Here is a 13044-nt window from a genome sequence, read left to right on the forward strand (position 1 = left end):
TCATGTTGGACAAACATATCCTTCATAGTAAACTGAGGCAGATACAGCTTTCACCACCAAGAAAAAAAACAAAAAAAACACAAGCTTGTATAACATGTGTGAGACACTACAAATGTAACCTAATATAAGCATCAACAACAAGTAATCATATTCACTGTAACAGTCTCTTTGATCACCTTCAACTTTATGATTCCTAAATTCAAACCAAACAGTCTAAAGTCTGTGAACGGCGCAGTTCTCACTTTATATGCAAATGAACATGAAGGAAAGGCGACGAGGATAAGAGGCTGCTGAAGAGCTTCGATAATCAGTTGACTGCGGCGTAGCAGCTCTCACAGTGGACTTTCCCACCGTGTATGAACATACTGAAGAGAAGGTCTCCCATGGGCTTACTACACACACCACACTGAAAACAAAAAAAAAATGACAGCAATGTTATTCGAAAATGTAATAATGTAGAAAATAATGATCAGGGCAGTACTTCTATTATTGAAATTCCGTTATACTAATAAAAAAAAATTAAAAAAATTCAAATCAATAACAATGTTAAAAGAAAAACTGCTATAGCTTTGGTTAAAATGGTTAAAACTTTCATGTGTGGACTGGAAATGTGCAAAAGCCAAACATCATTTATTGTATTTTAAGTTATAATAAATGTTTAATGAATCATTTGACAGTTTGAGAGCCATGCTTAAAAGACGGCCTTGCTGCGAGTTCGATAAGACAGTCAACACCAGGTACAAACAGGTGGTGCGGTTCAGCGTAAAATCTGCCTTCATCCAATGGCAACAAACGGGTAGCACCCACAAAGCTCACCAATTAACACGTTACCAGGCAACCACTTAAGAGACCAGGAAGTCAGTGCATTTCGCTTAAAAATAGTCCACACAAAGAAACAAAGCTTGAAGCTTTTTAATGAAGCTATAGAACTGTTGGTACTGTTGAATAATGAAGGCTATCCGTTTCCCCCTATTTGCAGTCTTTATGCTAAGCTTAGGTTTATGTCATATTTACCATAAAGATGTGAGTGTGATATTAATCCGCTCATGCAACTCTTGAATAACTGAATACAAATATTCAAAAAAATGTCACTATTTTTTTTTTTTTTAAGGTGAAAACAAATGATATTTGCTATAAATCAAATCAAAATATTTTAGTCATCCGTCAACTGTATTTCCAGGAGGACAGTATTTGAACGGACAGATAAATTACCTTGAAGCAGGCAGGGTGGCAGTTGATATTGAGGTGCTCGATGGTGATCTTGGCGTCGTTGCCCACCTGCTCTCCGCAGTACATACAGGTGGATGACAGCGGGTCTCTGGGGAGACATGGCAACGAGACAAGTTAGGCTGACCACTGACTCAGGAACAGCTCTTGAAGCAACTGCTGCTCTGTCTGGTGAAATACGTGAGGAATTTAATAAGTGTAAATAATCCTTTGATGTCCCCGCTTAGCCTCCTAATGAGCAGGCTTGGTGGAATTTCTGCCCTGCTGCTCACACATATCTAGTTTTGTTAAAAGCTGGAAATAACAAGGCAGGGGGAGAAAAGGCGCTGGCTTATAGCTGGTTTAAAACAAGGTTTAGGCAATTGCGTCGCTGCTGCAGGGGTAACTGAGAGGCTGAAATAATCCGAACCGTTGGGAACAAAAGCAACTAGAAAATGCATCCTTTTACGAAGAAAGGATACATTTGCTCTGAGCTGAACATATGCATTTAAAAGAGTAAAACAAAGTTGAAGTGGCAGGATACATATACTGAAAGTAGCTGTGGTGGGAGTTAAAATGGTAGTGATGAAAAAAGCTGAAGGGTAAGTAGTGAATTATGTTAGAAAGTGAAGTTCAAGCATTGCTTGCACAGAAACTGCTAAAAGGAGTTGAAGTGTCACTCCAAATGTAAAGTGGAAGTGTCAACTAAAATAAAAGTCCTGAAAAATATTCAGGTTCATAAACTGAAAGACCAGTTGAGATGTTTTTCAGCTACAGGAACATCTACAGGAACAGTGGAAGTTGGTGAACTTCTAAGTTTGAAAAAGTTTTTAAGTGTCAGTTGAAGTGAAAGTCATGAAAAATATTCAGAAAGGAGAAGATAGCGGTCAAAGTGTTTATCTGCAGTTGTAAAATCTGAAAGCAGCGACAGTAACATCTGCAGGAACAGTGGACGTTGTTAAACATTTAAAACGTCAGTGAAAGCTAAAACGTCAGCGAAAGCATTAAAAGGAGTGGAAAGAAAGATGAATGTAGTTGAAATGTCAGTTGGTATGATATTTGTGATATGAAAATGTCAGTTGATTCATTTCAAGAGCTAGGCATGAAAGCTGTTGAAGTGTTGAGAGAGAAAAAAAAAAAGGATCTCCGGTTCAAACCGAGTTGGTTTGGAGATGGTGTTGTTACCTGGAGTAAGTGGAGGGGCTGCTGTAAGAGTAATTGATGGAGCTGGAGGTCAAATAATCGGACCCACTATGGAAACAAGAGCAATATGTAAAATCACCATGACAGCATCATTGAAAAGTTTATATCAATATTATTATTTAATTGTGGAAATAATTTATCGATCCTACCCATCGACTGAGTCTCTGGCGTTATGCATGGACAGCTCAGTGGCATTGACGTACTCCTTCACATACACAAACCCCCTGAAGCAGAGGCAGATGAAGCAAGTCAGTCGGTAAGTCAATATGCACAGTTAAAAATAAATATTAGCTGTCACTTTAATTGAAATTGGTAGCTTGTGAAATCGCTCACTTTTTGGTGTCCGGTTCTGGTGTCTGGACACGCTGCTCTTCTTCCATCACCGTCCTGGAATAGGTTTCAGATCTGGGGACAGAGTGCAGCAGCCTTAGTCTCATCTTTTACCCACTGACTGATGCTGGTAGTGTGATGGGTTATACAGAAGGACTCTGCATCTGTCAAATGTAACTCGGGAGATAATTACTATCTGCCGTTGCTTGTTAATGGAAGGCCGTTTAACACACTGTGATTTGACAAAAGGACATCTCTAATACACATCATTAATCTGACATCTGGAGAATGATAATTAGAGGGAAGGAAATGAGGCCAAATTGAAAGACAATAGGGGAGCGGGTGTTGTCATTTGACTCCACTAACAGAGTTGAATCAGGACCGATGCATCATGCAGGTGTTTAGAGCCACAGTTGAGTATTAAGTGGATATAGCTACGTTCCCACGGGGTTTGGCCTAAAGCTCTCATCGGCAAACTAAGACGGCTGTGTTACGGAGAGACAAACGCAGATCTGCTACTTAGGTGATAGTGTGCAAAAAAAACACAAGCTAAATATTAGATGCTTAATTTATGCATTTATTCCTCTCATTAAGTAACGGGTGCAATTATTTTCCATGCAGTAGCACATCCTTGCTTAAAACAGTCATAAAAGACAAAACGGTCCAGTCAAGAGGAGTTTCTTCACAAAAGTAAGAAAATCAACAGACCAGAGAGTAGAAAAAAAAAATACACAGCAGAGAAAGTATTATGCTGTGTGATGTTAACAAGATCATAAACTTACCGATCCATGGCCGGCTCTGGCTCGCCCTGTATGTCCCTGGAAAGTATAGAAAACTGTATTAGACTTTAATTATAGGCTGCTGCAGTCAACAAGTCAGATAGGTGTCGGCAAAAAAAGAGTTCTGCAATTTTTTATAAGTGTATGAAGGAGATCTTTCTGACTTACAGCTCCACTGGGGTCAAGATTTTACTGACCAGGTTAGGACTGTTTTCTATTGTAGCACCACTGCATTGCCTCATCAAGAGCCCTCTTCCCATGTATTGAAATTGTAAAGATCGCCGACACACCTCTCATGCTCTTACTGTAAATATTTCTAATCTACCTAGCTTTTGATCAGACAATGGGGGGAATTTTAGGAATTTTAAAAGTTGTTCCCAACCTGATTGTGGTGATGGTTGTTACTGTGCGTGTATCCTCGGGGCTGCAAAACAGAGGACATTCCTGCATTATAATAAGTCTGGCAGCAGACGTAGAGAAGTGACAGTAAAAAATAACAAGTACGGAAAGTTGATTATTCTCAGACTGAGCCGTGAGGAAGTTTCAGTGTGTGTTTCACCGGCTTTCAATTAAATGGTTGACAGCCGCTGAATTTTAAGGAGCTCTAGTCACATCCTCGTAAAATAGTAAAAAATAAATGCTTTAATGTGCATTTCATGAGCTCAGCCATAGTTGAGCTACCTGTCGTCCTCCTCCTGCTCCTCCTCATGCTCCTCCTCCTGCTCCTCCTCCTGCTCCTCCTCCTCTTCCTCCTCCTCCTCCTCCTCCTCTTCTTCTTCTGTAGTATTGGTGATATTATAGACAGTGGGTGATGTCCATCTGTCCCACGGGGAGTCATTCTCAGTGGACCTTGAGCACAAACAAAGACATGACATAGTAGCATGAGAGGATGACAAATTCATATGCTATACATTGTAAAAAAAAAAAATAAAAAAAATTAAAAAAGAAGAAAAGAAAAGGCTGGAAGGGGATCTGTTTACCACAATTGTGAGGGGAAGTTGTAACAAATATATATCTGACCTATTTTCCTTAGCACCAGTGCACAATGTCTTCTGGCTCAGTGAGTAGATACTGCAAGAGCCTTGTTACTTCATAACAGTGAAAGGGAAGGAGGGTATGGGAATAAAAGGAGCCAATATGCACCCAGAGCTTTTAATAAAAAGATGACTTACTTTCTCTCAAACATGACCAGCGTCTGTGGGTCTTCAGCTCGGCCTCCCGCTTCTGGTTCAGCTTCTCGGCTGAGCGGGGACATACATTGAAAGGCTTTTAGCATGTAATGGACATGGATGGCTGTGGATGAATGAAGCATGGCAGTGTTCAGTGTGGAAGTGTAAGAGTAAATCAAAGTGTGTCATCACCTGTCCTCTTTGTTAGTCTGCTGAGGTGTGGTGGTTTCCCATCTGCGTGCCCATGGCCGCCGAGTGCTGAGATTGAAATTGGAGAGAGAGCAGAAAGTTGTGACAGATCAAACATATCAGACAACGGTCTGTTGGAGGGATCGATTGCTGCTGGTTCACATTTTTCTATCTCCCATGTACAGATTACACAGTTATGCACTACACTCAGGTTAATACCTTGTGGTGTCCGTGTTGATCGGGATTACGTCGTCTGCAAGGGACTCCAGTGCGTTACTGCTCATGCTGTCAAACACAAAAATAAAACAAAAGAAACATGAGATAGAAATAAAAACTGCCGGTTCATTTAATTTAAAGCTGAAGTTAATTGTTTTCAATGAGAAGAATTGAATCAATCAGCAGTTGATATTCTCCATTAGTTAGTTTATGTGTGAAATGTCAGGAAAGACAGACAAAATGACCATACTATTATCCCAGAGCCCAAGTTGATGTCTTCACATGTCTTTATTTGTTCAATTTCTCAAAAACTCCAAAGATTTTTAATATACAAAGATAATATAAGTTGGATCCATCTTTGCTTGAAAAATTACTCAGCTAGTTTGTATTTTTTGGCTTATTGACTAATAGATTATTTTCAGCTCTGATCTACACTTGAAAAACAATCAACAGATTAATCAATACTGAAAATATCACAGACACTCAATCATGGATAAAGTGTTGGATACGCAATAAGTAACTTACTTTATTTCTGGACTTGTGTCTTTATTCTCCGGAGAAGTTGGTAATTCACTGGAAAAACAAAAAAATGAATCAACATGAGCATATCAAAAAGATTAACTGTAGACACACCGCAGGAAGTAAGCACAATAGCAGCTGATTATGAATAATAATTATTGCATTAACTAACAAAGTGAAGCACCAATGAGGACAGTATGTAGTAACAGGATACCATCAGTGCTACAAAAGAGACGTTACAATATATGGAAGGGAGAATTTGCATTATCATTCATGTGCCTGTTGATGGAAGTATGGGAGAGGGGCTGGAGCAGGACAGAGGAGCTGCAATAGAGAAAAGTGTCTCATAATCAGAAACTACTACATTATGCATGCTGAGATGCTATCTGGCTGGCTGGAAAACAGTCACAGCTCCAAACCAATATGATTACCTGTTAGGGGATGTGGTCCCTATCGGATATGGATCAAACGGATCAGCCGAGCTGAAAAACAATTTCACACTGATTTCACTCTCAATTGTCAGCATGGCCCATCTTGTGTCGGTAGAATTCAGATCACATTGACTCATAATGGAAAGATTTAATGCAGTTTGAATGGTAAACAGAGACACAAAGGAACCTGGGACCGAACTCAATCAAAATCAGAATCTGGATGTCTTTTGACAAATGGAAAGACGATTCTACTGCTGAATAGCAAAATCAGTGGACTTTGGTTTTACTTCACCTAAAATAAACTCTAAATCCAATCTATACCAATTACACTAATCCAACCATTATTATCATCATCAAGTCAGATCCTTTAACAACAAGAACATATTTTCTAAAGAGAATTATACCAAACACATTAAACTTAAATTACCTACTTCAGTGGAGGGAGATTATTTTTCTCTTAGTGTCAGAGTGGCAAACTATTTTTCAAACACTTACACTACAAGCTTATATGCAACATGGCAGCAAATAAACTACCTTGATTCAGTGACTGTGGTTGTCGCACGTGAGCTCCAGGGATCAGCATTGTCCTCTTTGCTACACGAGGGCAAGACAGAAAAGTAAGAAAGGTGGGACAGACGAACGGCATGATGGGAAGAAAAAAGAGGGCAAGTAAAGGTTAGTGTGGTTGTTCTCATACACTATTTATAATGGCAGTCCATTAGAAAAGCTCAAAATCCACTGAACTATATAACGAGCATGAAAACCATCTGAATACAGTGCAGAGTTTTTCTTTGTATACGTGTGTGCGTTGACACACTTTTTGCCAGTAATGATCACAGTTTTGGTCGTTACGGTGACTGTCTCTGGGGACGGCAGGCAGCACAGTTGCGGGCACAGTTAGTATAAATCATTACAAGGCATATCTGAACACCATGCATTTCTTCGAAGGAATAGCTTTGCATAGATAGATAATTGTTTAAGAGCAGCCTGTCACCTCCCCCTACCTTTGTGTTTCTTTGGTTGTCTCATCTGTCTGCTTCTCCTCCTCTCGCTGCATGCTGAGGCTGGTGGAGACAAAACAAAGTTGCAATACTAATCAGTATAGAACATTCTCCTGTATTCCCAGTCGTGCTGCACATAAAACGTGGCTTTCTGTTTCAAAGTATCGTTCGGTCGCTTCAGGAATCTGAGACTTTGCTACTATCGGACACGGAGCAGGGGTTAAAGTAGATAGCAGGAGGTAGAGGAGCCCTGATTTATGCATCACACTTGAGGTGGATGGGGTTTATTAAAAATCCTACAACTCGTGGAGCTGGGATGCTCGTCCCCTTGTTGTAATACAAAATGAACGGTACAAAAGGAGGGCAAGATGGGGAGCAGAGGCCGTCACATGCCTGTCTCGTTCTCATCTGCGTGCCTCGGTGTTGATTACAATGACATCATTGGCCAGGAGATCCAGGGTGCTGCTGGTCTTGGCTGGGTTTGTCTCACTAAAGACATCAAACACATAAGTCACCTGCAGTGCAGAGTTTGTGCGCAAGCCCCTTTTGAAACTCTATATCCAACCCTAGCAAGGTAACTTCGGGTGATAGTTTGGCTTGCTCCTGAAAAGGAAACTATTGATTTTCACGTAGCTCTGTATACGGGGCTCCTATACCTGTCTAGTCCGCCAAGCAGATCCTGACTCCAGCGTCCTGGGCTGGGGGGAACAGGCTCTGCCGGCTGCTCTGGACTGCAGAGGTGGACGGAGGAAAAGGAGGAAGAGAAGTTGATGAACAAAAGGGGGATTTGGGATTCAGAGGAGATTTCAAAGCAAGAACAGGCCAGATGAGGTAGAGTTGAGGGGGATCATAAGAAGAGCAACACTGCCACCTTGTGGATAACATTCAAAGAATTTCCAATGTGAGAACTGCTTAATTGCACAATCAGTAAGAATGTATTTTTAACAAACCCATCACTGAAACCCAGGAGATCATCTGTCATTGGTTCACCGTTGCTGAGGGCTGGAGCTGGTTCAACACTGCAAAATAAAGAGTGTATTAAAATATAATTATATATCACAAACGCAATGGCAGTTAGCCCTTATCTGTTTCCTTGCCAACCCTGCAATGACATGAATGAGGAAGTTGTTGGGTTTTATACCTGTTCTCTGTGGTGCGACTGTCCACTGAGGCTCCTTTTTCCTTGGCCAGAGCTAGCTCATCATCCTTGAAGCTGGACAGAAAGTAAACTCTTATTATCAGATGGCATATTGTCGAGGCTGTGAGCACTAACATGTTACTGCCAGGGATAAAAAAACTAAAAACTAAAAAATGGCACATTGATTTCTGCTACTTTCATCTTTTTCTGGAAATACCTGGGTGAACTTGCGCCGAAAGAAATAAGAGTGTCGGCCAAGGCGGTGAGCGTTTCAACACCGGAGCTGTGAAAATAGACGGACAACAAACATTTGACATTCCAGGTCAGTTTTCAATCACGCATGTGAAAGAATGAAAGCGAACATACCGCATTCATACACAAAGAACTTCACCTCAAAGCACATTTAGAGTGCTCCTTAAAAATAATGTTGATGTTTGAGTTCATCATCGTAGAGATGATATAGTTATACGTTATACTGCTGCGGTCGTGAAAGTAGTCTTCAGATCTTATACTAAAAGTAAAAATCTTATTAATTCAATCGTATTAACTCAATATAATAAGATATAATATAATATAATAATTGTATTAACTCAATATAAACATCTTCCATTAAATGGCATTAAAAAAAAATTGATTTGAGAGAATTACAAATTTAGGACTGATGCATTAATGTGTAAGTAGCATTCTACTACTGTCATTGGTAAAAGTGCAGCTTATTTAAGTTATTTTTTTTTAATGTTTGGTAGTTTCATCTGTAATAATACACAATATAAGATGTTATAAAGTTTATCTTTGTATATAAAATATAAATATGTTAAAATGTGACAGCTTTTTGAAGCATTCTGGTGAGTGGAAATCTGACCTTGGATTTGGAGACGGTTTTGGCTCTGGCTCTGGTTCTGGGTCAGATTGAGGCTCTGCTGCAGGTTCAGGTTCAATCTTCACTGTGAGCTCTGTTACAGCAGACACTGGGGCAGGTGACATTGGAGCAGGTGTCACAGGGGCAGGAGATGCTGGAGGGGGAGACACTGTGGAATGAGGTACTTGAACTGGTGATTGTGGGACGGTTGAAGTCACATCAGGAGACATGGGGGCAGGGGTTTCTGGGACGGTTGAAGTCACATCAGGAGACATGGGGGCAGGGGTTTCTGGGACGGTTGAAGTCACATCAGGAGACATGGGGGCAGGTGATTCTGGGACGGTTGAAGTCAGGTCAAGAGACGCAGGAGCAGGTGATACTGGGACAGCTGGGGAAGGGGATGCTGGAGTAGGTGATATTGGGCCTTGTGTTGGTGAAGAAAGTTCAACCAGAGAGGTGTTAGCCTGCCCAGAAAAGTTTGAATCCTCAAGCTCTGGCTCTGTAGAGACAGCTTGAATGCACTCAGTGATTAGTTCAGGCAGAGGAGTGGCCACCTTGGTGCAGCCTGGTTTCATGCCTTCAAATGGATCTTTTTCCATAACAGACTTTGGAAGGGGGTCTTCTTTTACAGGATCTGGGGTGGTCTCCTCCACCTTTGGAGCCACCGGCTTATTAACAGCCTGAACACTGGTGTTGATTCTGTAGACCACACAGATAATGAATGAAACTGAAGGAACAGAAGTCGCCTGTTGCACAGGATATAGAAACAGGGCCCAGGACTTACGTTTTCCATGGCTTGGGCTCAGGCGCGGAGGCAACAGATGTGACGGGAACAGCGGGGGATGGTGGCGCAGCGCTGGCAGGTGCTGGAGTCACAGCGCTCTCACCATCGTCAGTAATCTCCACCCTGTGTGTTCACAGTTAAGCACATATGCACACGCATATAAATGGCTGTGTGGAGTTGGTTGTAGGGACACGTAAAATAGTTCACAGATGTTGTCTGTTTCTTTCGGCTCCAGGGCCAGAGATAGTCGAAGAAGCGTTTACCTTTTAGCCACAAATGATGGACTGCTGTTGACCAGTGATGCGTCAGGCTCATTGTCTTTAGACCTGTGGTTTTCCAACACATCATTTTCCTAAATACCTCCATAAATGCTCAATATTCAAAAGCATATGATGATGAAACCAATTTCTCAAAGTCTGGGAAGTTTTAAAAATATCCAACTCTTTTTTTTTTAAGAATAACAGAAACAAGTTTAATCCTACAATACGCAGTAGTAGACTGACGTAAGACATACGTACTCATATATCTTGGCAGCAGAAAGCACATAAGACCGCTGCCTGACTGCAGATCTCTTCAGAACATTGCTGGCTGCTTCAGTCCTGCAAAATAAATCATTATGATGTTAATGTAATCTCTTTGCTGGGCGTGTGACTTCAGATTGTGAGGAAAGTCTTACCGTTTCTCCTGCTCCTCCAGGCTAAGATGGCCCTCCTGGTTCTCTGAAGCGGGCCTCACAGTGTGGGGGGCTCTAAGGAACAGAAGCACACATATACACCTCATGAAAATACATCCTCACTCAGCTGCTCGCAGTTAATTGTGAATCTGATTTGTGCGTGCTCACATTTTCTTGTAGCTCTCTGAAGGTTTTTTGGTGAATTGTGTTGTTTTGCTGGAATAAAAACAAAAAACAGATCGTATTCATGTGGAAGTGCATTTATTGTTATGCTGTTATGTCTGATTATCCAAGTAAAACAAACTCTGACCTAAAGCCATTAGATGTTGAGGATGAAGCAGGATTGTCTAGTTTAGTAAAAACGCCTCTGAAAGAAAAAGAAAAAACAAACGTTTTTAGTTTTTTTCTTTCTGTAATTTATGGTTCCATGTAGTGACATTTTGAGTGCTTTCACATCTATATGTCTGCTTTTGAAAAAGGTTTCTGCTCTCAAATCGACTAAATCGTTGCTTTTTAGATGTTTATTGTACAGCTCGAGCCCAGACGGGGGTTTTCAAAATGTTCTTACCTGATCAAGAATCCTGATGTTGGTGCTCTGAGTTCAAAAGAGAGACTCATTATCAGCACAATTATTTTTCAAAGTGCTTGGTAGACAAGCCTGTGACATTAGAAACATGTCTTTACCTTTCAGCGTCAGTAATTATGGGTGGCGGAGTGGATTTTGTTGGTGAAGAAACTGGACTGATCTCATTAGGGGCTCCATTCAAACGTCTGGCTCGAACTTCTGCCAGCCTGTAAAAGATGCACAGGGACTTGGTTTTTGTCTGTTCACGTGACTGAGTTAAAGCACAACATGGACAGAAATCTATTCAAACACAGTGGTTTACCATGGTTTCTCCTCCTGGGTTTCAGCCTCATGTTCAGTCCGTTGCTGCAGCCAGCTGGCGTCTCCCTTCAGCTTGGTCCGGACTTTGGTGGTCCGCAATACAGATGCTCTGTCTCCCTCTGAGACACAAACATGTGCACATCACATAACCACGCAGCATCTGCATTACACTGTGGGCTGCATCATAATGACATCTTAATCATTGCGTGGTTGATAACATGCAAGATACACCTTTGGGCCGAAACACACCAAATAATCAACCACTTGTATTTTTCATTAAAGCAGGGCAAGGAGATAAGCGAGTCATGAGCCTGGCAGAGAGACAATGATAATCTCAGTTTGCATCAGAGGAAACACGTCATCTCACATTCAGATCAGATGAGTCAGTCTGCTTACCTTTCGACATGGTTGTTTTTGACGGTTCTCTCTTATTTGTTGTGCTTTCTTTACAGGCCACCTGAAAGATATATTGGTGACAGAAATCTTGTTAAGAAGAAATATTTATAACAAAAACATATTTGAACTCAGTCTCAAAATGGTTCTTCCCACGCTACGCCCCCTCCCAATGAGGAACGTGTGATGTGTCAAGCATTCCTGTCTCATCCTTTAAACACGCAGATCATCCTGTTCTACCACTTTCCAAAAAACACTGCTATTGCTTAAATATGAATGAAAAGACCCACACTTATCTCACACTTTGTGTTTGGATACATATATTGGCAGATGATGATTTACGTTGATAAAAAAAAACCAACTCATTCCCAAATTAGTCAACCCCTGAGGTATTTACAGTAAAGAGATGAATTGCTCAGACGCAAACCCACTTCCACATCGAAGTAAAGAAGAAAAGGAACATACTGATGAAACTGAGGAGTGTTCGCTTATCTGAAAGTAGGCACAGACTACAGCTTATGCAAAATTGCAGCGTGCTGCCAAATTCAGAATGCAAATATAACCTCTAAAACTCCTGGGGTTGTTAATTCTCTGCTTCCAGAGCAAGTCGGCACAATGTCTCTTGAGGACATTGTTGTGAATACTGGTGACAATAAAAACACACTGAGGGCACAGAAAGAACATTTATCCTAGAGTTAGTATACAAGTTCACGCAAGATAATGATTAATGAAGGGAAATAACATTTAAGGCAAGCACTGAGCTTGACAGTCAACTTTACTGACAAGCAATCGCCCTGAAATATGAGAGGGAAAACGCAGATAATCATCTGTTGACAGTTTATACAACATGACTAATCACGTTTACATTCGAAATACTGGAACTTTCAAGATAACTAGTTACGTAGGGAATAACTAAAACACCTGAATGGACAGAGCACCTACCTGCTATCACTTTATATCCAGCAGAGCAACGTCCAGGCGGTAAGTAGAGAATCTGTGAAAGTGTCCCACCGAGAGCGACTGGTGTGAACAGAGAGAAAGTCCTTTTCTGTCTGGCAGGTGTCTCAGCGCATGTGCTTTGGTGAACAGGTATGGGCGTGAGCACTAACAAACCCAGCTAGTCAAGGAAGGCAGATTAGGGGTGGAGCAGTACGTGTTTGTTTATCCATTTGTGTGTGTGTGTACGTGTGTGCGTAACAGAGGTTGCTAAGAACTCCTTTTTTTTTTTTTGTTACTACATTTGTGCTTTGTTCAAGGGAGTCAGCAAG

General features: G+C 41.1%; 1 protein-coding gene across 2 annotated transcripts; it reads right to left on the reverse strand.

Moving 5' to 3' along the window:
• Window positions 1-43: 43 nt before the first annotated feature.
• znf185 (zinc finger protein 185 with LIM domain) lies at window positions 44-12834 on the reverse strand. Of its 2 annotated transcripts, XM_069697002.1 has the most exons (32): window positions 12719-12834; window positions 11780-11840; window positions 11385-11502; window positions 11182-11289; window positions 11066-11092; window positions 10808-10864; window positions 10666-10713; window positions 10501-10572; window positions 10343-10423; window positions 10088-10150; window positions 9825-9947; window positions 9044-9739; window positions 8399-8464; window positions 8185-8256; window positions 7994-8062; window positions 7700-7774; window positions 7047-7106; window positions 6577-6636; window positions 6043-6093; window positions 5891-5935; window positions 5618-5665; window positions 5096-5161; window positions 4880-4945; window positions 4691-4759; window positions 4200-4367; window positions 3901-3942; window positions 3522-3557; window positions 2743-2814; window positions 2559-2633; window positions 2392-2457; window positions 1213-1318; window positions 44-406 (listed from the first exon to the last, which is right to left on the reverse strand). In XM_069697002.1, the coding sequence occupies exons 2-32, from the start codon at window positions 11787-11789 to the stop codon at window positions 308-310; spliced, it is 2814 nt and encodes a 937-aa protein (XP_069553103.1). In that variant the 5' UTR covers window positions 11790-11840; window positions 12719-12834; the 3' UTR covers window positions 44-307. The 2 variants fall into 2 exon arrangements, with proteins under 2 accessions (XP_069553103.1, XP_069553104.1); XM_069697003.1 differs by lacking the exon at window positions 7700-7774.
• Window positions 12835-13044: the final 210 nt, after the last annotated feature.

Source organism: Brachyistius frenatus, unplaced genomic scaffold (genome assembly GCF_029030835.1).
Source record: "Brachyistius frenatus isolate BFR_SWC_R1_liver_20210118 unplaced genomic scaffold, ASM2903083v1 Contig_22, whole genome shotgun sequence".
Classification (NCBI taxonomy): domain Eukaryota; kingdom Metazoa; phylum Chordata; class Actinopteri; family Embiotocidae; genus Brachyistius; species Brachyistius frenatus.